This window comes from Apis mellifera, linkage group LG2 (genome assembly GCF_003254395.2).
Source record: "Apis mellifera strain DH4 linkage group LG2, Amel_HAv3.1, whole genome shotgun sequence".
NCBI classification, from domain to species: Eukaryota; Metazoa; Arthropoda; class Insecta; order Hymenoptera; family Apidae; genus Apis; species Apis mellifera.
Window position 1 is genome coordinate 9,248,879 of NC_037639.1, and position 25,731 is coordinate 9,274,609.

The 25,731-nt window shown below is 39.9% G+C and overlaps 1 protein-coding gene across 8 annotated transcripts in view; it reads left to right on the plus strand.

Moving 5' to 3' along the window:
• LOC100578611 overlaps nt 1–25,731 on the plus strand; it is a 240,159-nt gene that overhangs the window by 133,418 nt on the left and 81,010 nt on the right. For all 8 annotated transcript variants that reach the window (XM_026439300.1, XM_026439301.1, XM_026439299.1 and 5 more), the window contains exon 6: nt 23,174–23,286. In XM_026439300.1, coding sequence (XP_026295085.1) covers nt 23,174–23,286 — 113 coding nt within the window. The remainder of the gene's footprint in view (nt 1–23,173; nt 23,287–25,731) is intronic.

Here is a 25,731-nt window from a genome sequence, read left to right on the forward strand (position 1 = left end):
CACTTCCACCGCTTTTCGATCTTCTCTTTTCTTTTTCTTTTTTTTTAAAGAAAGAGTCACGCTGATTGGATGGATGCGGGTCGTGCCACGTCTGCGTCTTCTCGAAATTCGCGAAATTTGTCGCACGGGGGAGAATTGGCTGGCCAAGCGACAAGCGAAAGAAAGAAACGAATCGACGTTCCAATCCATTATGTTCCATCTCGATTCGCCGGGAACACGGATGTGCAAAGATCTCTCTCTCTCTCTGTTGCTTTTTCCCTTCGACCGATCCAACCGATCCCATCCTTGCAAACTCTTTTGATCGGGATGACGCGGCAAACTTGGGTTTTTAAGGGGTTATTTCGTGGGATATTTTTTTTTTTTTTTTTAGGAAATGGAGTTTTCCACGGATTACCAGTAAAACTTTTAACGCGGCCTCTTTTTAATTTTACACGAATTTCCATTTTTAAAACGGGACGGGGAGAGAAGGTTCGAAGCAAACCTTCGATATATGGGTTGATGTAGTTTTAAAGAGGAAACGAAGTATCCCTCGTAAAGGAGGGATATACCATTAAGGACGGAAGTGGCTGAAATCCTAATCACTATTCCATTGCGCCCAATCTCTCTCACGCGTTCCTTCTTTACGCATGCTCTATATCCGCCCCAACTCGAAATCTTGTAAGCTCGCCATTAAATCAGAAAAGATCTACTATCCCTCCTCGCCATTTTGATAAGAGGATTCAAACTCTTTTCATTTTCTTTCCCTTTCATGATCGTTCAATCGTTCGGAAATATTCGAATCGGCCATTGTTACTTCAACGCGCCGATTTATCCGTTCACCGTTTGTTTTTAACGTTAACAGTCGGGATGAAGGAAGGATCACTTTGATATTCGAAGACACGTTTCTCTATCCGTGGAAGAAATTTTTGTATATATGTATATATTTTTAAAGATAATTTTCTCGTCAGTGGGGAAAGGTTATCGGGATCGAGATAAAGTGAAATCGTGGAAGATAGAAATTCGAGTTGACCCGGCTAGAAAATCTTTCTTAACTTGGAATGGAACGCTCTGCGAGGCTCGCGATTTATTCGACGCCATCTGACGAATATTTTATTAACCAATTAGAACGATTTACGAGGGAAAGGATTCCGGGACGATAAGATTTTGCCGAATTCCGCCACGAAATTTAGTGGATCGCGAAGGAACGAAGGGGGCTGGTTTGGATAATTCGGATAGAATTTTGTAATTTCATAATGAAATATTCCTTCGTACTCGACGGGTGAATGGCGTGCCGTTGGTGGTAATGGATTTTGGAGCGTCGAGCTTATGCTGCTGTTGCTAAGCAGATGCTGAAATTTAGGAATTTATTTCTGCGTTAAAAAATTAATCCATTTATCATTGCCGAATTTTATGTTCAAATTTTCAATTTAAATTATGTCGTATCATTTGCACGTCCATTTTTTTTCTCAATAACCGTCGATGAAACGTGAAAAAGATATCGATCGATTATTAAGCGCGATTGAATCGTGCACCTACTCAATTTAATTTTTCGTTGTTTAATAAATAGCCTACTATCATCTTCAACGTTGGAAAAAAAAAAAAGTTGAAGCAACACCTCGGAATCGAGTTTGTCCAGATCCAGGTGGAGAGAAAATAAGATAAACGCCGGGTCGGCCAACTTTTAATGAGTGCGTAACAAAGTTGTGAAGGAAAGAGATGGCGAGGAGTTCGCGATTAAGAACTCTCGCTCTGTTTGCCCGAACTTCTATTTCCATCGGCGCGAATATTACAGTGCGTATAGGTATCTGGCCTGGTTCGAATGCTCCGCTACAATTTTACAACAGCATTGAGCTCGAATCGAAACGACTTTTCTCATCTCCGACATTGCGAAACGTTTAATTCCGCGTGGCAATATTCTCTCTATTTTTTTCTCCCCTTTTTTCTTTTTTTTGTTCCGTCAGATGGACTGCGATGACCTGCTTCGACGAGTGATGCGATAGGAGAAACTAGAACGAGTTGTGGACATTTCCTATCATCGAAATATCGATCTCTCATTAATTATTCTATTTCTTGCCTTTTTTAGAATTTCCAAAGGAGAGAAAAAAGAATGCAACGATTTTATATCGAATTCTATGAAGGATTCGTTTAGGAGGAGGGGATCATTTATACGGATGCCGTAGTAATACCCGGGGAAACGGAGAGGAAGGAAAAACGATGGCAAGGAAATATATATATATGGTTAAAAACAGAGAATCGAGTTGGGCCATTTCAGATGATAATTCGTCCCTATTTCTCTTTTTTAACGCACCAATCCAGGGTGTTAGCGTATAAACGACGCGGCGTATAAACCAGGTCGGCCAATTTCTCAACCTGCAATCCTTCTAATAGCTCGGTTTCGGTTCAACCCGAGGAAGTGGCTGCATTAGAAAAGCGAGGAACAACGACGTACAGCGCAACACTTCATTGCGAAAATTACGCGATCCTATTCCATTATCGTTACCTGCACTGTTATTGTTCGCTTTCTAAAACAAAAGATGCATCACTTGCACTTATATGCTGGATAGTCGTATAAATATGGAACGGTTTCGAGCGGGAAAAAAAAAAAAATTCATGTTATTTATGGACAACTGCAAAAATTTTTCAGAGACACTTTCTGTTATTAAATAACGTATAAAAAAATTACATACACCTTAAGTTGTTAACTTCAATTACAATGATTTTATAATTTTCTACAATGGAGGATACGACACGAAAGTGTATAAATTTCCCGTAAAGAAAATAGGAAATGGAATTAAGCGAAATCTCGACGAGAATTAATTTCAAATATTTCGTAACACCGAATCAAAATTCGCTTTCAAGATGCAAATTTTCCGAATCCGCACACCCTGTATAAGTGTATAAAGTCTCTGAAGGTAGAAAGGGTGAGCGGGGGAGGAAGGATAGAGAGGGAGAGGCACGAAGTGGATCTAGAGTGTGCAAATTACGGGACTATGGCGCTAATGTTAACTACACGTTTTAGCAGCCTTGTTACCAGCCCATCCTGATGCACAGTCGCTTTCATTGAGAGAACAGGACATCGTTAATCGTGCTACTTTCAGACAGACATCCCCTGCCCTCCTCTTCGCGCGTTCTCCCCCTCCCTTTGAACCGTTTCTCTCGGTTAAGGGAGACAGTTTGAGAAAAAAAATGGCGGCGGTTAAATTAGAGAAAAATACACGCGGCAGGATCGAGGGGGGGTGCGCTCGTATATCACAACCGGAACATTATTTTAATTAAAAGTTTTTTTTCCCTTTGAACACATCAGCTCCGAATGTTCAACGACATCCCAGCGATCCTTCATTACGATTTATTTTAGTTCTTGCGAAAGAGAGAGAGACGAAGGTTTAAGCGGTGATAAATTGAACTGCGGAAGTGAAATGAGACAGAGAGAGAGGGAGAGAGAGCTGGAAAGAGGGTCGAGACGAATGTGCGACGCGCAAATTACGCGGCTCTGTCACCAATGTTAACGACAGACGTTAGCAGCGTCATTACAGGGTCACTTCGATGCGCCAGCTTTCACCGGAGGAAACGGAGTGTCGTTAATCGCGCTACGTTTTCCCTCTGATTCACCCTCTCTGCTTCTTGCGCCAACGCTCTCAATTTTTCTCTCTCCCTCTCCCTCTCTCCTTCTCTCTACTTTCTGCAAATCCACCCTTGAAAATGGCTCTCTTGCCACTGCTTTGCTCGGATATTTAAGTATTACCGCTCTTTCGCGACCGGTTTCGCCGGTTTATTAAAATTATCTTGAAATTATCTTCCGGGACGGATATTAAAATTTTTACGAATGAAGTTCACGAAGATAATAAAATCTTGGAGGTAAATTTTTCCCGATTCGAAATTGAAATTTGCCATTTGTTCTAATTTCAATTCTAATAATATTACTTATCATCTCTTCTTCAAATTGGACGATATTACGTAAGAAATTGCGCCGATCAATGACAATGGCAGCAAGTTTACCACTGAATTTAACACTAAATCGCCGACAAATCGAGTTTCCATCGTTCGATTACTCCAAAACAAATAGCCTACGTTAGGCTACCGTTTCACCTATCTTCTACCGGTTATCCGACAAATTATCCGTAGAACTAATATCATAAGTCGGTAAAGTATCGGGTTGAGAGGGAGGGAGGGGAAAAACCGCCCTAAACCTCGGCCACCTATCGCGGCGGTAAAGCGCGTTAAGAACGTTGGCGAATTTGTCACGCCGGTAATCCTCCTCCCCCGGTGGTGGGAACCGGAGGATGAATCAAGCCGTGAGGGCGTCCCGTAACCGAATGCAAATCGGGTGAAATTCCCGGCTCAGAGATAAGGGATGAAGCGGTGGCCGCGTGGCTAACGATCGTGACTGGGTGTCGCGCGCTCGAGGAAGTGTTAAAACGTTCGATCGTAAGGCTCGTGTTTCCAGAAACTCCGGTGAAATTTCAAGGATCGTAACCGGCGACCCGTGAAGGGGGATGGAAATTACGACCGGGTCGAAGCTAGCGACGAGGGGCAACGAGGGGACGACGGCGTGGAAGAGGGGCAAAGTTGGAATTTCTCTCGGCCGAGCGTCGATGAGGTTAACGAACACGAATTGAAACGATGGAGAGGGGACGAAAGGGTGGAAAGGAAAAAAGGAAGAAAGGAAACCGCGTGGAAAAAACGGACGGGGGGAGGGTGGTTTCGAGGAATCGCCTCGAAATCTCGAATAGGGCCAATATTCTCTCTTTTTAAAGTCGAAAACTAATTTTTATATAAATATATTCATGCATTCGAAACTCGTGAATCGAGTTTGATTCGTGGAAATCCATCCTTTTTTGACTTCGATCACGAAGTTAATCGTATAGGTTTCGATCGTTTCCCTTGAATTCCGCTGTTTGCAATTTGCATTTTCGAACGATACTGCGAAGAGTTGACGGGATCCATATTTCGAATTTGTTAACGCTGAATTTGGTAATTTGTGCATATGTGCGTGTATGCGTTCTTTTTAAATGTCTTCCTCGTGAATTTTGAATTGCTGTAAATTAATGAGCCGAGTGCGCTTTGCTGTTTGTAACGTGACGTTAATGCGAATATGACGCGCATAATAATCGAGTGGCTTGAAATATACTATATTTTGCGACACATTATGAACATCTACTCTCGTCATTATCGAATATTACAACTTTTTTACCTATCATAATTTCCAAATAACTCGAACAAAAATGAAACATTTCGATATCATTCGTTCGATGGAAACCATCGATTTTATGAAACTCAGAAATCAATACCGATTATTTACGAGAAACGAAGAAAAGCATAATTAAAAAGAAAATTCAAAGATTCAACTCATCTCAATAGACTTCGGTCGATCGATATCCACGATTCAAAATTAGCGACGCGATTCCTTTGAACAGAAGCCTCCGTGTCAACCCTCCCCGTCGGAACAGGTCCATTTGATTCGCAATCAGCAAGATAATCGCGACAAAGTGGCGAGTAGCCGTGAGAGAGCTCGGATCTAACGAAGCCTCCCGGCATAAACTTGATCAGCCTCCCTGCGCCGCTATTCATTCCCGATTAGAGTTTATATTCGGGCCAGATATTCGATCTCTTCGAGCGAGCCCCCTCCTCGCTATTTCCATACGCGAGTTTCGAAACGAACTAATAAACGGGGAGGAGGGCAAGCTGTGGATACGTACGCGCCTCGTGTACATTGGTTGGGATTATAGGAAGCGGACGGACGATTGGACGTTCGACTGGCCATGTCGCGGACAAATAAGCGAACCCGCAAATTTCCTCCTTCTCTGAAGGGAGATCGGCTTTACGAACCGTCACTGATCCGGCTAAATTGCCGGCCGTTAATGAGTCCTGATCGTTGGACCGGCCACAACGATCGAATTCGGAACGATCGGCTTCGAAGAGGCGCACGGATAGATTTTCTTTGAAGATCGGCGCTTCGATCCAATTGTTCGGATTGTGTTCGAATCGAATCGATGGGTTGGCTATGTTTTTCTTTTAAGGGTGGTTAGAGAATTCGAGCGTGGAGACGTCGAGGATAGTTGGGAAGCAATTATTAGAAAGGGTTTGTGGATGCTGTGGATTTGTTATTGTTATTCGAGGAAGTTGGAAAGCGGGGTGTTTTCCACGCGTTTCCTTTCTTCTACCAATCCTTAGACCAACTATTCTTTCGATAATTTCATTTACAGTGACGTAGAATCGATCGAAGAAACGCGTTCATGGATGCTGGAAGGGTTGTTCCGTTTTATCTCTTGTACGAGATAATTTCGACAGGAGCAATGTAAACGATGTTTCGTTGCGTGAGAAACAGAGGGGGAAGAGAGAGGAGGAGCACAAAAGATAAAAGCAATTAAGGTTACGTCATTGGAAATTTCGCGTGTATTTTTATCGTTCAATGATCATTTTGCTGTGCAAGCAATAATCATAGAGATGTGGAACATTTTCGAACCTCGAAATGAAGTGGAATCTTGTCACTTGGATGGAAGAATGGGAGAAATTGAAAAATGGGGATCGACGTTTACATTCTTTATTTTAAAGCGATACCTTTCGAATATACGTGGATATAAAGTTTGAAGTGCGTCCTCGAAAGGTGGTTGAAGGATAGGCGCACCTGTGTCGAGCATCCCTCAAAGATCCTCCGACCCGTGCAACCCCCGTGCAACGACTCTTAAACCCGCTTCGTTTACATTTCGCCCGACTTTACGCGGCTCGTTACTACTTTTCTACCCTCTGCGACTATTCGACAAATTAAAAGATCCCGCTTTGCGAAACGGATCGAGCTCGTTGCGAAACGGAGCGTTGCATAAAATTAAAATTACAAAAAAAAAAGAGAGAAAAATATCGAACGTATACTCAAATTAAACGAATAAAACAAGACTCTCCGATTTCAAATATGTTATTCTCGTTATCAACGAGTAGACGTCTAAATGATAAAATTACCACGATAAAAATTTATCAAAAATTTATATAGACATCCGATTAAAGCAAGGAATATAAGAAAATTTTTGTTTCGAGCGAAATTCGAAATTCTAAATTTATCAACAAAATTTGATATCAAAATTTATTTATGGGGGACAGAAGCATTAATCGGCATCGTTGTGGCGCTCTGTTGTTCTCGTTAAGGTGGACGGGCTTCCCCTTTGCAAGTTGGACGTTCCACGAAACCGCGGAAATCCGTTTTCCATTCTCTCGGGGGCAAAACCGCCCTATTCTCCTAAGACGACGCAACCGGCTGCTGGCTAGCCTGGATAACGTTTCGGTCTGTTGATCGCCGCGGGTTACACGAGTTCCGTGCACCTTGTAAACGCTTCCCCCGTATTTCTCAAATAAATAACCACCGCCGTTCTCTTCTCTTTCTTCTTCCCTCTCTCGGCTTTTGGAAGGAGCGATTATCTTTATGCAAAGTTTCGCCGCCGCCTAAACTCGTTTCCACGCCCGCTAGATATTCCCGCTAGAAGAATTTTACGTTGAATTACGTATGAGTTTGCACGGGATTTTCGTTTCCGTATATATTCGTTTTCCTGATGAAAATCGAGTAATTCGAGTAAATTGTTCGCGGATATTAAGAGGCCGATTAACTCTCTATTACTCCATCTTTTTCTGTAGGAAAAGAATCGTGAGATCGTCGGAACGGCATCGTTAAAATTTTTCGACGAAATTTTAGTAAAACTTCACTTATCATATCGTTTATATAATCGAATCATAGAATATTAGTTTATCGATTATTATTTTTTCGTAACTCTGATTTTTCCGCGTAACATTCTTATTCAAATTAAATTTTTATTTCTTTCGAATATCACATTCTAAAAGGGAAAAAGAATCAAATACACGACTTCAAAATCGCGTTATGCGCATAAATTTTAAACGCGTTAAAGTGACAGGATTCGATTGACTTTTTGTTTTATTTTATTTTATCCCTTTTTCTTTTCTTTTGTTTTCTCCTTTTTTTTTTTGTTTTATCTCTTGTCCCTCAATCCGGGAACAGAGTACAATAACAGAATGAACGGCAATAACCCGTGGGTAGATTGCGAACTAACGACTTCCACTTTGCGAACGATCGAAACAGCGCGAGCCAGTTACACCGCAGTCAGCTAACCGTGAATACGCGCTTCGCCATTGTCACGCCAATCACGTAGCGCTTGCATGGCCACCATTGGAATTTTTCCTTCTAATTTTTCCATCCGGCTTTGACTTCCGCCCGGACTCGTTCTCGTTTCACGCGGCTTCCTGTCGACATTGATTCCGACGACGACGACAAAAATATTATATCTCTCCGAGCCGAGTGTGTAAACAAAGAGGGAGCACTCGTCTCGAAAAATTTTATATGTATATATATATGTAGCTATAGATTCAATTCACTTCGGAATTCGGAGAAGCACGAGCGGGTCAAATTACGTTACGCGTTTAAATTCCATCTACCAATTATGATTTCTCGTTCAAATATAATAGGAATTTACGTACTGATGAACGGATTTAATTGGCGGGAATTTGATTAATCAAACGCTAAATCGAAGTTTGGTCCGGTTAAGTATAGCTATATCGCGTTATATCGCCGGTTTTGGTATTATTAATCTCTCGTTACGCGATATTATTTCTGATACTCGGTTCGACGATTGAACGTCAATCCGTTGTAATGAATTAGCGAGACGTGTACGTAAGAGACATCGTCAAAATCGTAGAAATTTTACACTCGCGCAATTTGTACTCTCGATCCAAACTCGTATTGGAGAGAATTGAATAAAATTTCTCGAAACGTGCACGTGTTTGTAAAGTAAATTTTAATTTACAAAAAAGAACCCGATGTAGGTTATTTATGCTGAGAAAACTCCACAAAACGCGGGGAGGGGAATTAATTTTTTCAAAGTTGAACTCGTTAATCTAAATTTGAGCGAGCGAGATTTCAAATCCGTTCCAAATTCCCCGCAACCGGATACTTTCATCGCTTCGCTCCACTTCGCTCCCCTCGCACGGTGACCGGTCTAAAGAACACTCGGCCGATCCAATGCAACCGCCCCTTTTCCTCTAGAAAAACCCTAGCCTCTCGAGCGACGCGGTTATACCTTACTCTCGGAGAGACCCTCGTCTTTTTCAAACCCTTTTCATACCCGTGTCGTGTTTTAACGCCAGCCGAGCATGGAGGAATCACGACTTGCTTTTGTTCCCTCGTATCACGGTCACCGAGTCCAAACTAATTTCGTTTACATTAACTTGGCGAAATGACTTTTCGGGAAAAATTGAGGGAACGACTAGTGCCAATTGTTCCGAAACCCGTTTATTTGCAAATGAATCGTAAGAGTTTAGACAAGAGAGATCATACATCCAATTCTATTTACTTTTTATTCTATAGAAGAAAAGAGGATTCTCTTTTGAATTATCTTCGATCTCCGTTTCTTCGTTTAAACGAGAAGGAAAATAGTATTTGTTGCGATACAAAGTAAGGATTAAAACGAATCTTTCGAATCTCGCATAAAATTCAAATTCCTATACAAATTTTTGTAACACATCTATCATGTTTCTCCTCATTATTTTTTTCTTTTATAAAAATTATACATCATATCTTTCTTTATTAACTTTCCATCAATTCTTTCGACACGGAAATTTAGTTAGAAATTTCGTGACGGTTCTGAATAATCGCGTTTAAGTTGAATTTATCGGCGAGAAGGTGGTGCAGGTTATTCGGACGTTTAAGGAGTCTCTGCGACCCCGGGTTTTATCGGGTTGAAATATTTCGACGAGGTTATCGATACCTGATAAGGATGGCGGCGGCACCACTCCCATTTCCCCTGGCTGTAATCAGGACGGATCGCAGTGACGTTTCCGCAGTGGAGGAGGGTATCGCGAACGTTTCCCGTGAACGATGGGACAACGAAGGAACCGGGACACCGTCTATTATTTCGAGATTGCCCTCGGCGCTCGCGATATTACCTCGTCGACTTTTACGTACGTACGCCGCCAACTTGTCACGGAGATATTGAAAACGTTTCTGGGAGGGACAAATAACGGGGCGTCGGTCATCGATAATCGAAATTTACTCCGTTAAGTTACTCGAAATTTTAAACTTCACCCAGAAGAATTGCGCGAATGTTTCTAGAGAAGCTCGGATCTTAATGAAACGAAAATCTCTGGTTCGAAAGAAAGGTTCGTCTATTAAAGGGAGGAGGAAAGGTTGAACAAGTTTTTGAATGAATAACGAGATTTGTGATATTAAAATTACAGCCTTTGATGCCTCCGCTATTAAATCTTATACCATCAAAGGGTAAAAAAAGAATTCGCAGAATTTCAAGGAAAAGTTCGTCGTTGCGACGCGATATTATGGATAATCTATTTTCGAATTTCCTGAATGTAAAATGAAAATTAAAGTAACACGCAAAAATAATTAATTTCCAGACCTTATGAAGTCTACTGGAATATATCCATTCCACAAAATTTCCATTCCCAATATCATAGAAACGTAAAAGAGAGAAAGAAATATATAAGATGGAAAACGTCTGAACGAAGTTGCTTGCCCATCCGTTTTTACTCTTAATCCAAACGTTTCCACGTAACCCGACGTTTCCAGGCAACGCGTCCGCACAATTTCGCTTTTCAAACACGTGAACTTTTATGCGTTTCGTATCCACGGTCGGTGATGAGAGCAACGCAGGAAATCGCATTTAACTCGAGGCGGAAAGTCCACGTGGGGGTGGGTGGTGAGAGCGCGCCACGAAAGTGAGCTGCCCCCTCCCCCTTGGGATTATAATCCGGCAACCTCTCAAGTATCCTGTTTACGACGACCGGCGAGGTAATTTTGCTCGCGAGGCCTCGAGAGCCGGCCATCAAAAGCCGCCCTTGAAACTATCCGCTCAGGGATTACTTAATTTTCAAAATTTTCCAGAACGCTCGTCAATTCGAGGATACACTTTGATGGCGTATATTATTCGATTCGAATGGTGAATTTTATGCACGAGTTAATTTTTATGATCGGAGATGATTTTTCTCTCTCTTTTTTTTAAATCGTCGCAGAGAAAGGTGTGGTAAATTGGTATTTGTGTCAGAGGAGGATTTTTGAAAAATGTAAAATCTTTTCTGGTTTCTTCGTTTTGTTAATCTTTTTATTTTTCCTTCGAAATATCGGAGAAGAAAATTTGCGAACGATTCAGAAGGATTTTTCTCTTCCTTTCTTTTATTTTTCTATTTTCTCTTTGAAGATATCGTTCAAAACGATACTTGTCTTTTGATATTTGTTTTCATCGAGATCGCTGGATGTTGAACAAAGTTAATTTTTCTATTTAGAGGGATTCTTTCTTGATTTTCCTTCTTTTAATCCCTTTTTTTTTATTTTCCCTTTGGGAAAGAATCCCGGTAAATAGCGTCATCGGAGGTGTTGTCTATTAAGGATAATAGCACTTGTTTTAAAAACCTTAAAGGAGAGTTTGAAAGTAAATACCGTTGTTAAGATGGACTCAAAAAAGTGCACTTTTTACAAGAGAGTAGCAAAGCTGAGAGTAATGTTAAACATCTCTTTCTCTTTACTTTTTTTCTTTTTTCTTTTTTCTTTTTTTTTTTTTTTCATTACAATTGTATTTAATTTACAAAAAGAAAAAACGAGAGACGATTCTTAAAAAATTCTACCATTCTTTAGAATCCCAAAAAATTTGTAAAAATTGCTCCCCAACACTATCTATCGTCTCGAGACGAATCGAGCAAATTTTAAATTCTCAATTAAGAGAATCGCCCGATTAAATAAACCTGAACGTGAATCGTGCGAAGGAGCAACAATTTTGCAGAAAATTATACAAAATTATACAAATAGCTTCAAATTCAATTCCCTACGAAATTACCCCGTAAATGAACATCCCAATATCTCCGAAAATCTATTCTACGCGATAACCCAGATCATTAGCGTGTCCCATTACGAAATTCGATCGTTCACAACGTACCATTGAAACACGCGTATATTGCACGGCCGAATTCGAGGCTTGATACACACACACACATATAAAGAAGTCGTTTGTATTTGTTTACCGTATCGAAAGAAGGGAGGAGATCGATGGTTTCATTGTGCGCGATGCATCCACCCCCTCCGCGATTATCATTCGCGGGGGATGATTAATCGAGTTGCAAAGGCGCGCCTTGCCGCAAATTGCGTCAAATATACGATCGATCGAAATTGATTCGAGCATCTGGCTTGAATCGATGAAACTTCATCAAAGTTTCGCGACGTCCAGCGTAAATTGGAAGCATCCCGTTGAAATTGCCACGGTAAATGAAGTGTCCGTGTTAAAGGGAAGGGGTGAGGCGTCTTGGGTAGAGACGAGACGAAGACGAGGAGGAGACGAGAGATATAGTTGAACGAGCGGATATACTTGTTTCGTGTGAAATGGAAAATGAAATAAATGAAAAGGAAAAAAATGATATTTAGAAAAACGATTTATTTTTAAATAAATTTCGATGTTGTCTTGTTGTTGCAAATAGAAATTTCATGGAATTTGATCGAGGACGATTATAAATATCGAGCGTGATAAACTGAAATTTAAAAGGAGAAGGAAAAAAAGGATCGGAATAATTTTAATGGTAAAGCTCCATCGCGGTAAATAACGTTTGCGATGGAATATTTTATATTCACGTCTCTCCCCATATATCAAACCCCCTTGTCAGAGATACGAGTTTCACGAGTTTCGTTCGATAGGGGAGCGCAGCCGAACGAGAGAAAATAGCGGCAGGAACGAGTCCCGCGAAAAACCATTTAACGCGAGCGACACAAGGAAGGCCGCGCGGCGGAATGTGGCGAGTTGGTGGCGCGTAGGGGGTGGGGAGAGAGAGAGAGAGAGAGAGAGAAAAAAGAAACATTTTCCTCGAGCGTGTTCTATTTCCATCCAGCGAACTTTTTTCCCGTGGTGTCATTCGATTTTGATCGATCGGGGTCGCGTCGTTTTTCCGTTCCTCCGATGGAAAATGCGTTTTCCGCTGACCCAGATCCGGCAAGGCGCGGAGGAACAAAACGAGACAACGCGCGAAAAATGGGGAAACGCTACACCCATCCGCTGATGGAACGTCCAACGAATAATTATTATCACCGAAAAATTCACGCTTTATACCGATCTACCAGGCAAATTTTCGAATCCTATTTACTCTAGATCGAACGAATATATTTTTTTCGTCCTGTCTGTAAAATATAACGTATTTCATATATATATGACAGATTTCTCAAATTGCATCATTCCATACAATTATAGAAAAGATTGTACAAAAAATTCTCGGTTTATACCGCTCTATTGGACAAATTTTCGAATCCTTACTCTAGATCGAATGAATATTCAATCTTTTGGATTATCTCGCTTCATCCATATTTTTTTTCGTCTTCTCTATAGAATACGAGCAACCAATAATAACGTATTTCATATATATATACTAGACAGATTTTTCAAATTGTATTATTCTATAAAATTATAGAAAAGATTGTAAAAGATTGTAACAAAGATCGGGAAAGTATTCCACTTTGGAAAAGGGCCAAAAATCGATCGAGTCGAAAGTCGAGTCGGACTCGATAACGAAACGCGTTGTTCCTTCTTCCTATAATTGGATTCTCACTTGCCGTGAACGCGGCAACTCGTTTTATGGAAGGAAGCATAATTAACCTCGGGGACAACGTCGTCCTCGAGTGGAGGTTCACGGAACCGTGACCTCGGGGTCGGCGCTTTCCACCCGCCTGTAGGCGGTGGTTTATTGTTGGACGGGAATCGAGTCGGTAAGTGGGCCATCCCCGACAACGAAGGCGCGAAACCGTTGACAGGGTGTCGATAACCCTCCAACCCTGGAGGAAATGGAAAGAGAGGGGGGATGGAAAGGGCGCCGCGGCAATCGAACTCCTGGAATACCGATAATATCTCTCTCTCTCTCTCTCTCTCCCTTTCCTACGGCGAAAAGGGGAGGGAAGAGATGGGGTGCAGGCTTCGGAGAAAGTTTCTTCGGAAGCCGGATCCTCGCCGTCATAAACAGTCCACCAACGTGCGCCGGCGGTTGCTTGGTCGTCTTGTCCTTTCGATTCTAAAAACCGTCACGATGGGAGGGGGAAGGGGAGAGAGAGAGTCGATATTAAAACTCTTGGCGAGTAGTGGCTCCGCTTCGAGCGGAATTTCGAGAAATTGGAGGGATTTTAATCGGTGGAACTCTCTCTCCGACCGTTTCACTCGAAACCGTGCCTCCCCTTCCGAAACCCAACTTGTCGGAGGGGAAGAAGTTTTTCGACTTCATGGGAGGGGGGAGAATTCATTAAGGAGAGCTCGATGTCGTGAACAACCACGGTCCAAGGATTATGTCGCTTCGCCGGTATTGAAAGGGTTGTCGAACGGAGTCTTGTTCCGGTGTGGAACAAATTCGATGGGTGGAGGGGGAGTTTGATGGAAATTTTCGGGTCACCGATGAAGGTAAAGGTATATTGTTCGAGATATTGGATTCTAAGATAATAGTATAAAAAATATATATATGTATATGTATAAAATCGTGGAACGGTTGTTAGAATTTTATTGCATCTTCATCTTTTGATCTTTTGATCTCGGCCAAGAGAGTCTACGATTCTATTGTCCGCGCAAATTGTCCTTTCATCTTGCCAATATCAACTTGTGCCCTACTTCCGAATCAATGACGTTTCGTTGCGTCTTCCCAACAATCACATTTTATTACGAATCTGCATCGAGCAAACGGATCTTCATTTTTCTGACGAATAAAATCGATATCTATCGATATATATAGTTACTCGTTTACGCATGATTTTCGATATATTATAAATTTTATTCTATCCCATTATCAAGCCAAGTCAGAGCTGTCGATCGATTTCCTCTTTATAATCGAGAAACGTCCGTTCCCTGCCATGACATGTCGACGGACTTTAGAAATGGAGATGAAAGCTCTTCTCGTGTCCGAGCGGATAGCGCAATCTTCTCCAAGATTTCTTTCCTCGATACGAATAATAGCTGCCTCGTCCATGATGTTCGCCATGTTCGAATTATTTTCGAATTATTTTCCACTGGTGATGGGACACGATCTGGACAACGCGATCTACGATCGTATCTCCCTCTTCTTCGATTCAACGTCGTCGTTACAAATCTGATCTCGAAAAAGAGGGGAGAGTTGTGTTTAAATCCGCAAACATGGCCGATGACTTTGGCCCAGCCGAGATTACGAGCACATCTTATAATCCTCCAATGATATAAATTTTACGGGTCTTTTCTCTGATATCCAATCCTCTCCTTTCAACAACGCTCTTCTTTCTTATCATTTTTCCATAATCGAATTTTACTGGGTGTAATATAAATTCGAGAACAAAATTCTTAATGAAATTTGAATAGAGAGTAATTCAATCGATAACTAGACTGATTTGTGCTCAAATATTATCGCGAAGGATAACTTTTATTCTTAGTTCCTTGAAAGAAGAGACTCTCAGGGAACGATATTTCGTATATAAGGAAAGAATCAAGCATCGACTATTTAAAAAGATTAGTAATCTGTATTATGAATTTGTTTCTAAAAAGTGAAATTACAACATGACACTATTTTATAGGAATGTAAACTTAATCCTGAATGATTAAAATAAAAATGGTAAACTTTCTTTTTTTATTGGGAACAAAAGCGACTTCGTCAGAAGAACTTTATTTCTAGAAAATCCTACAAATCTTCTTCTCAGCTACCGCTTCCGGTTTATTGGCTGCGAAGCGTTATGCATGCGCGTTCGAGATTCTCGAAATACAGGTTCACAGTCGACGAACGAAGACGTATGTATTTTAACTTCTCTCAATTTTATCTCTCTCTCTCCTTTCTCCCTTCGTATTTTTGTGATTTATTTTTTTTCTTTCTTTCTTTTTTCCGTTATACGTTGTTCTGCACGATTTCCGATTTTTTCGCGCACCCATGCACGTCACTCTTGCGATTTTTCGCACAGAAATGTACGAGAAAGAGAGAGAGAATACAATTTAATCCGATCGAAAAGCGGTATGATCGAATTCTTCAAAAAAATTTGAACAGAATGATTTTACTCACGGTCCAACTGCGGATAGTCGCGGCTCGATAAATCCGTGATTTCTGCGATATAAAACAATATATCTATTGCAGTCGATCGTAAAAATCTTCGTAAAAAGTGAAAATTCTTTCCGCTTTAAAATCCTTTTTTTTTAAGAGGATGATCCTTTCGCAATTTTCAGAAATTTCTTTTTCTCGTATCTCGTACACAATTTTACCTGGAAATATTTAATAATTGGTACACGTACAACAAATATCAAACATTTTACGTACATAAAAATTCTATCTGATTACGAAATTATTAATAAAGAAAAAGTTTTAAGGATTAATTTCACCTTCTCTGTACACATGTAATTATTTTTACACTACTCATAAATTTGACACAAAATTTCAACAATTGATTTTAAACAATTTGTTAGTAAGATATACGTTTGAAACTATTGACTGCAAGACATTTTCGTTTCTTCGTTTCCCAAGTTGTCAATAAAAATGCAATTTCCATACTACGTATTGGTTCGATAGCGGCAGTAATGCTTGGCGAAAGATTTGTTTACTTTACGTATCCGATATATATATATATATATATATATATATATATATATATATATATTGGTTCTGGAAATATGGTCTCGATGGAGAGAGGGTTCGAAACGTTCGTAGGACGTAGGCGAAGAAATTGACAGAGCTTCTTTCCCTCTTCATCCCCAATCCCGCGTTTTATCCCTCCCTCCCTCCCTGCCTGCCTCCTCATCTCCTGAGCACCGACAGAGAATCGTGCAACTTTTCGAAACCCCCGCGAGCTTCTTCCTCGCGCGCCATCGCGCCCTTTATTTCCTTTATATCCGAACTGCCTTTCGATCACGACCTTTTACTCTTCTCCTCTTCCCCGTGCCAGTCGGCTGTCGAAGTATTTTGTAATCCTAGAAAATGGTGTATCCCGAAAGGAAACAGATTTCATCCGTGAACGCGCCCTTTATGCACGTCTGAACCCGATATTCTTGTTTCTGCCTCCTCGGAGATTTGTCGGAATTTTAACGCATCGAAATTCATCTTCCCTTTTCATCTTCGGCCGGAATCGTCGTCGACAATTTTATTTCTATTTTCATTTTTCTTTCGTCGTAGAATGGAAGATTTTAGAAAATTAGTTGATCAAAATTAACGAAGCGATCTTGAAATTAGAAATTAATTTTCTTGAGTTTGATCTATCTTTGAATTAATCTGAAAATCTAATTTGGTAATGAGATTTACGAAATTATAGATAGATCAAATATTCAAACTCAGGTACTAAAATACTTGCTTGAATTTCGATTTGTCATAGACGTTGAGACGCCTATTCGTCGATATTTTCAAGAATAGTGAAAATAATTTAGTGATTCTAAATACTCTTTGTAATTCTCGATAAATCACGAATATTTTTCCTTACCTGTCACTCGGTGATCTAATTTTTGACGTTACTGTCATTTCACGAATAAAACCACCAATCCTGATTCGATCCGAATTTAAATCCTTTCTTTACTTATATCTTTTTATATCTTTCTAGAAAATAGCGCGAAATCAATGACACCAATCTCCAAATCAAATTGCCAATATTTCTCCTAAAAACAGCTGCACTGGAATAATCCAAGTGTCGATCAGATCACATCCGACGAATTCATGAAATCATTAATTTATCAACATCGTTAATCCTTTCAAGATATTTTCTAATCTTTCGATACAATATTCGCAAAAATTTTCAACAATCCTCCACAGTATTTTCCTCCGCAGTATGAAACTTTTCCAATCAATCGAAATTTCCGATCCGTCAAAAAAAAAAAGAAAAGGAAAAAAAGAAAGCTCGATGAGCTCGACGAAACATAATTTCTTCCTTCGGATATACGAACATATCACCATTCGAAATTTTGTAAAAGCTTTCTCTAACCTCTTCAAGCTTAGTACAAATAATGCATCCGCGGGAAAGAAGAAGAGAATAGCAAGTTTAACGCCGCTTGTCCCCGATTTTTTTTTATTTTCCCGTCCGTTTAATCCCCGTGAAGTTTCGCGAGAAATCCGCTCGTTGATATTCCACGGGCCTCGTCTCCATGCAAATAACGCAATTAAGAGATTCGAATACAGGCCAGATAACGCCCTTTCGACCGCGAGCAGTCAACCTTTTCTTCCGTTCTTCTTCCTCGCCCGTTCCTTTACGATTTGCATGGAAAACCAACCTCCTCGACCGTCGCTTTTCATTGAGAAAAGGGAGGGAAGAAGGGATTGGCGTCTTTGGTCAATTCGGTGACGGGGAATTAATCGTGATACAAGAGAAATTGTACGGAGTGAAGTGAGGTTTAATCGTTGGAATTGTATTTTTAAATTAAATCGATCGAATCGATCGATGAAACGTAGGTTTAATTTATTATTATTCCTTTTATTTTTCTCGAATATTTTATCACGTTATTTAAATTAACTTAAATTAAAAATATTGGTTTAATTAAGCTTCACTTTCGTTCGTATTCTATTCTTGATTCAATTTTAGATGTAATGAAACTTAAGATCTCGATTCCTCGAAAAATTGATGATCGAGATCGCTGAAATTTTTATAACGCTTCGCAAAATTTGAACGTTATTTGTTTTAATTAGTAACTCTTTCTTTTAAGTCCATACACGTGATTCGGATAAGAGACTCCCCATCTTCAATCGTGCAAGAAGTAAAAGAGAATGTTTCGCGAGAAGTTGATTTTCGAAGAGACGTACAAACGTGATTGGAATTCCAATAGTTTTTATCCTAAACTGGAAGAAAGTTCGTTACAGTAACGAACGCCTGGAAACCTTTATCCCTTGAATCGGACTCGTCTTAATTCCGTTTGTAGGAATTACACACGCGCATCTCTGTTTCCTTCTTGTGTTCTCAAAGATATTGGAAAAACATTTACCTTAAGATGTCGGATCGCTGTGCATTTTGAACACTCGTAATAATTTTATTATTCAATGGAATATTCTATCAATTTCCATTTTTCAAACAATACGATTCCGTGAGATAAAATAAATATTGAGAATAAATCGCGTGGTTTTTTTAAAAATTTTGAGAAATATCATCTTTAAGATGATTGTGTGTTTCGAAACGATTTTTCGTTACTCAATGGAATATTCTATCACATTTATTTCCATTTTTCATTGGAATCAAGATAATACGATTCCATTTCTGTAAACTGAAATAAAAGATTACTCGTTGTTTTGAATAAATTGTACGATTCTTAAAAGTACAAAATGATCTAAGTGGCGTATCTTGAAAGATTTTCAATGACGAAACAATCCTCTTTCATTTCCATGAACCAAAATTAACGAATTTTAGTAAATCGTACAGTTTCGATATTGCACGTCGTTTACATCAGCTTCAATTCTCGGATGTTTCGCGTCTGAAAAAGAATAACTGAAAGGAGAGAACTGAAAAAAAGTAAGAATCGTAGCGTCATTTCCCTCCTCTCCCTTCCGTAGAAGAAAAGGTTATTCACCGTCTAAAAGCGGAAAAGTTAAGAGGCCGAGTCCGCGCCCCTTTGTCAGCCCTTTCGATGTTAACAAGAGAGAGAGCCCCTCTTCCTCCCCCAGCCTCCTCCTATTGCCGCGACAGCTTCGACAGATTTTTCGCGCACACGTGTCGCGATCGATTCCACTTTTTCTCCGCCATCTCTCCCTATCTTCTCTTCCTCTTTGTGAAAACCAGCTCTCCCTCTAAATACCCTTTATCTCCCCTCTCGATTTCCAAATCGAGAATCGAAAAATTTCAAGGCCAGGGAAAAAGAAATTCACAAGGCGTTTCACAATTGTACATGAAAATATCACGATTACTCTCGAGATCTTGGCGAAAAAAACAGGGGGGAGAAAACTTTGTTGGATGGAGAGGAGGTGTCGCCAGGAGGTGGATTAATCAAATTCTCACGATTTGACGACGAACGAAAGGAGGGATTTATCGTAAGCAAATAGAATTTACTAGTTACGAGTGGGCCGAGTAACCTACGCTTCCCGCCACTCTGAACAGAGTTAACCTAAGAGTGATCCAATTAGAGAAACATCGGAGTGGATACTGGGTCCACGGAATCTCGGCCTCGTTGTCTCTCGTATCTGGTCAATCTTGCGAAATCCAACTTTCTTGCCTCGATATTCCGGTCGATTCCTTTATTGCCAAATTGGTTACGTACGCGAGAAACGGTCTCCCAATTACGAATTGTATCACGTTGGTGTTGAGAGAACGAGGTTGGCTCGTGAATTGAAACAAGTCTTTGACTTGTAGATAAAAGAAATGGAATTCGAAATTGATCGTAATAGTGGATAATAGTGGAATATCATATCGATTTATCACATTGTTCGATAACAGAATTTACGAGCACTGTTGATCTTTTACGCGCGATTAATATCGTGAATCGTTTCACGGATGCGCAAAATGGAAGTTACGAGGTCGTTGCGATCAGAGACGATGAAAGGCACGATGAAAGGCACCGCGTCTCGTCATTAACATGTCAGAAACAACGAGTTATCACGATCATGAGGGGACTGGTTATCACTGGCCGACTCGACGACCCAAAAGTAGTCAACTTTGGTATCACCGTCCCGAGGATAGGATAGTTTCTATCGCGTTTCACGATCCGAGATAACCAGTTTCTGGCGTTAAATCCCCCGGGTACTCGGTGTCGAGTCTCAAGGCACAAGAGTCATCAGACTGGTGCCTCGTGCCGCCAATATCGCCCTGTTCAAACCTTCTGCCGCCAATATCCTCTTCCCGTCGTTTTACCTTTTCGTGCAACGCCCTATCGCTTCGTGTCTATTAAATTTCCCCGGTAAAATCTTCCAGTTTGTTCTACGTGTATCGCGTGTCCATGTATTTCTTCTTTTTTTTTAAGAATTATGTCGTTGTAAATTACTTGATACATCTATCGATATAAATTAAGTAATTTATGCTTCGAACGATTGACGAGAGACGTGCGAGAAGAAAATGTTTTTTGTTACGATTGATGGCAGGAAAAATGTAGTTAAATTTTGGAGAAATTCATCAAACGTATTTATTACATTCTATTCACGGATCATGTGTGGATTATACGTGCAATAAATATGTTAATATACGTTATCGTATATATAAATTCATAAATATATTCCCGTCTCGAAGGGTTTCGACAAGGGAATTGGCGAGCAGAGGAGATAGAGATATCTCTTAACCAAAGTTAATTCAGTTCGAGGATTCGTGCACGAATTTCGAATATCCATCATTTCCAGAATCTTAAAGATTCTGTCGCGTTTTTACGATAAATAATCGTACTCCCCGATAAAAAATAAGCTAAAACGTAAGGAAAATCGATGTTTCCAACTTCATACCATGTTCAAAAATATAGGAAATACTGGCGGATAACATATCGGTTTAATTAAAAGGAAAAAGTGAGCAAGGAGAAGGCCATCCTCTCGAGCGATAAATTTTTTTTCTTTCTTTCTTTCCTTTTCTTTTTCTTTTTTTATATATATGTAGGACACAGATCTTGTCCTGTTGGAAGAAGTTCTTTTCTTTCGATGGGAGATGGTCCAGATATCGATTCTCGTCCATTCGACGAAGGACTCGGACGTGCTTGCTTTCTAAACAGCTCTCCAACACGACGAACGAGCATCCTCCCCCGGTATCCGTGGATCGACGTTCGACCAATCTCGAAGAAACATCCACGATCCTCTCGCTTCTCTTTTCTCCTTTCTTTCTTTCTTTCTTTCTTTCTTTCTTTCTTTCTTTCTTTTTCTCCTCCTCTTTTCCGACAACACGATTCTTTCGACGTGAAGATGCATGTTACGATGCATCTCCTCGCCGTCATCGTCGCGCGAACTTTCTTCTCTCCCGCCCGATATATGCATATCTTACTTCAAAGTTTTCGATCGAAACGAAAGGTTCGATCCATTCCTCCAACTTGCTGTGATAATAATAACGATACATACTCTCGTTTCTTTCCTTTTCGATCTGCAGGGGAATAAATCTATCTCTATCTCGTTGTGGGCGTAACACGATCGTTTTTTCAACGATATCTTGCGTTTCGATCACTTGCGTGGTATTTTATGGGAGAATTTTATTTTTTTAATATATTTTTTTTTGTTATACACACGGTATTTTTGTAAATTGATAGAGGAAAAGTTTTATTATTACGTGAGAAGGTATATTGAAAACTTGCGCGTGAAATAAAACTTAATTTTGAAGTGAATTTATGAAATATGATTTTGTTTATATGTTTTATCCTAATATTTAAAATATATATATGTATTAATATCCTACTGCTATTTGCATTTGTTTTATATCGAATAATATAGACACGCAGCGGAACGAAATGTTCGCAACGAAAGATAAATTTTATTTATTATTTTAGAAAATTGTTGAAAATTTGATTCCCATTCTACGTATATATATATATATGTATACATGGAATTATGTTTTCCGTATCGGGTTTCAGTGAAATTAAATTTTTTTCAATTATAAAATAATAAAATGTAAGTCGAGAGTTATATATCAGATACATAAAGCTAATTTTCTCGTGGAAATAAAGTCTCGTAAAAAAATATATTTCATTTCAACTACTTTTTTCTTTTTTCTTTTTTTTTTTTTTCTCTCAACTTACTTTTTCATTTCGTAGAATTATTCTCTCGTGCAACCGGTTACAAACGGAGCAGCGCCGTTTCAAAAGCGCAAGTGTATTAACCGTAATAAGGTTAAGCACATTTCCCCTCCCTCCCCTTCCCCTGGTACAAATTGCAAATTTGTAGGCTCGAGCCGTGGATAGCACGGCCCACACACTCGAACGAGCAGAGTTGGAGTTTGAAATTTGACGATGAACCGACTGTTCATTCAAAATTCTTACTTTTATTTTAAACATTTTTCAACCTACCTTTTATATATACATACATATATATACATATATTTCTTTCTCGTTTATTTTTTATCTTCGTTTCGAAACGGCAAAAAATTGTTTCACGGCCATTCTCTCACGGTCGGCCATCGTCTCCTCTTCCTTCTCCTCCTGCGTCATTCATTAGAAAAGAATTCGTAAATTTCCCAAGCGTATGCCGTGAGAATCGAGCGTAAACACGGAGGGATATAACTCGGCTCATAATATTTATCACGGGTTCCTCTTATTGCTTCGACGCGCGAGAATTCCGTGAACCGAGGTGAGTAAGTATTTATGTTTTGCTACAGGATAAACGAGAGCACGACGAGGTCCCAGTTCCTCGCTTACTTCAGTTTCTCGTCGAAGGCGAGCGTGTCCGTTGGTTGGCCGGTAAAAGGCGGAGAACCGAAGAACAACACTGGTAAGTGAACACTTTTCTTTCTTTTCTTTTCTTTCTCTGGTATATTGGTACTAAATCTGCTCCTCCGTTGCTGCGTAATTTTTCTTCGTCGTTAATTAAACAAGATAAATAGATATTTCGTTGGATTGATAAGTATTGCTTCAAATTTTTATTTTACTTTCACGATTATGATATTATTATTATTTGCATGAAAGATATTTTGTTAGAACAGTCCACGTTTCGATCCAAAACTCGGAAATAACTACCAAATCTTGATCTAATTATACTTCATAATCGTGTTGCGTAATTTTTCTTCGTCGTTAATTAAACAAAGTAAATAGATAGGTTGTATTATTTTATATATTTATTTTACTTAAACTTTCACAATTCTGATATTATTATTATTTGCATGAAAGATATTTTATTAGAACAGTCCACGTTTCGATCCAAAACTCGGAAATAACTACCAAATCTAATTATATTTCATAATCGTGTTGCGTAATTTTTCTTCGTCGTTAATTAAACAAAGTAAATAGATAGGTTGTATTATTTTATATATTTATTTTACTTAAACTTTCACGATTCTGATATTATTATTATTTGCATGAAAGATATTTTGTTAGAACAGTCCACGTTTCGATCCAAAACTCGGAAATAACTAACCAAATCTTGATCTAATTATACTTCATAATCGTGTTGCGTAATTTTTCTTCGTCATTAATTAAATAAAGTAAATAGATGTTTGGATTGATAGATCGTATTGCTTCAAATTTTTATTTTACTTTCACGATTGTGATATTATTATTTTTTGCATGAAAGATATTTTGTTAGAACAGTCCACGTTTCGATCCAAAACTTGGAAATAACTAACCAAATCTTGAACTAATCGTGTCATAGCTTCAACGATTAAATAACAAATATATCACGAAAATAAAATAATTTCATGCAAATTAAACATTAAAGTTAAGTTTCAATTCGATGGGCGAGAATTTCGAGTCGAAGAATGGGAAAATGGAAGAAAGTTTCCATTTATCCCCTTATGGGGTGATCTCTAATGATCGACGCAAACTCGGGCCGCGAAATCACAAGTCGATGAGGGGGGGAGGGATCGCAACACGTCGGAATTACGCGGCGATAGGTAAATTCGTCTCGTCGGGAGCGATATCGGGGAAACGAGGAGGTTGGATCGACGAACGAAGTAACGGCAAACTGTCCTGGCTGTGGATCAAGCGTTGATCCAGCGTGCGGGGGAGTTCGTTATACCGATAACTTTATCTAGCTGCAGGATATTACGCGATTGTATCATTAGCGAGTTCATTCTCGCCGGTAATAGGTAGAAAGCTGCGGTTCAAACGCGCGCTCAACTCATCGATTTTCGAACCCCGTTGTCCCGGCCCAACTTTCGCGCAAAACCAATCCTATCCTGGCTGGTGGAAATTAAACGGCGGATCGAGGCCGGAAATCAAACTCGAAGGGGGAAAAGTATTCGAAGAAGAGGAAGAGAAAAAGAATCCAATTCTGGGAAATGCAGATCGTGCTGCTGCAAGTATCTCGACTCGAGCGAAGAATTAAAGAAAGAAAGGAAGAAAGAAAGAAAGAGAAAGAAAGGTCCAATTTTAGAATTCGAACCATTCGGACCATTCGCTTATCGCGAATCGTAAAATTGTACGTACCGCTATCTTTCATCTCGCCCTGCAGAGATCCAAGATTCACGAAAGCGAACGAGGATAAGGAAGGTTTCCTTGACAGAGGCGTCTCTCTCGACAAGGGTATTCTTTTTCCAACGTTGAAATCCGGGGAGAAAATGTGAGGTACTCTCTCTCTCTCTCTCTCTCGAGTGCCCTCTCGGTGTCCGTGGAACCTTTGCACTCGACGTTAATTCCGAAACGGTCGAGGAAAGGAACGAGGTCGTAGATACCACTCAGCAAGGGGGATGGGATGGGAGGGAAGGAAAGGGGTTCGAGGACTAGGATGGAAGCGATAGGGGATGGGGGGATGCACGAATTTCCTTGCGCAAACAGAGAAGAGGCGTAATTTCTGCCTAGTTAGAAGGAAAATTATGCGAGCTTAAGTGCGCCACCGTCCGGGCTTAACCGAATAAAGACAGTTTAGGATCCGTGGAGAATTTAGACTGATCGAGCCCAGAAGCGTTAACGGCTGTACCCTAACCCCCTCGTCGAATACCACCATTCGTTGCGCCAACTTTCTTAATACGACGTTTTAATGGGTTAATCATCGGGGAGGGAGAGGGGCGGTGAAAAACATTATCGTTTGTACTCGTCAACGGAAAATTTACATAGGTGTGAGGCGAAAGGGCGTTTTGCCCATTAAATTGAAATAACGTAACGTTTCGTTTGCAATTCTAATCGGTTGATTTGCATAAAATTTTAACGTTTTGCACTTCGGTGTTGTAATTTTATGAGAAAATTAGAATTCTTTTTTCTTTTTTTGGAGAGGGAACAATAA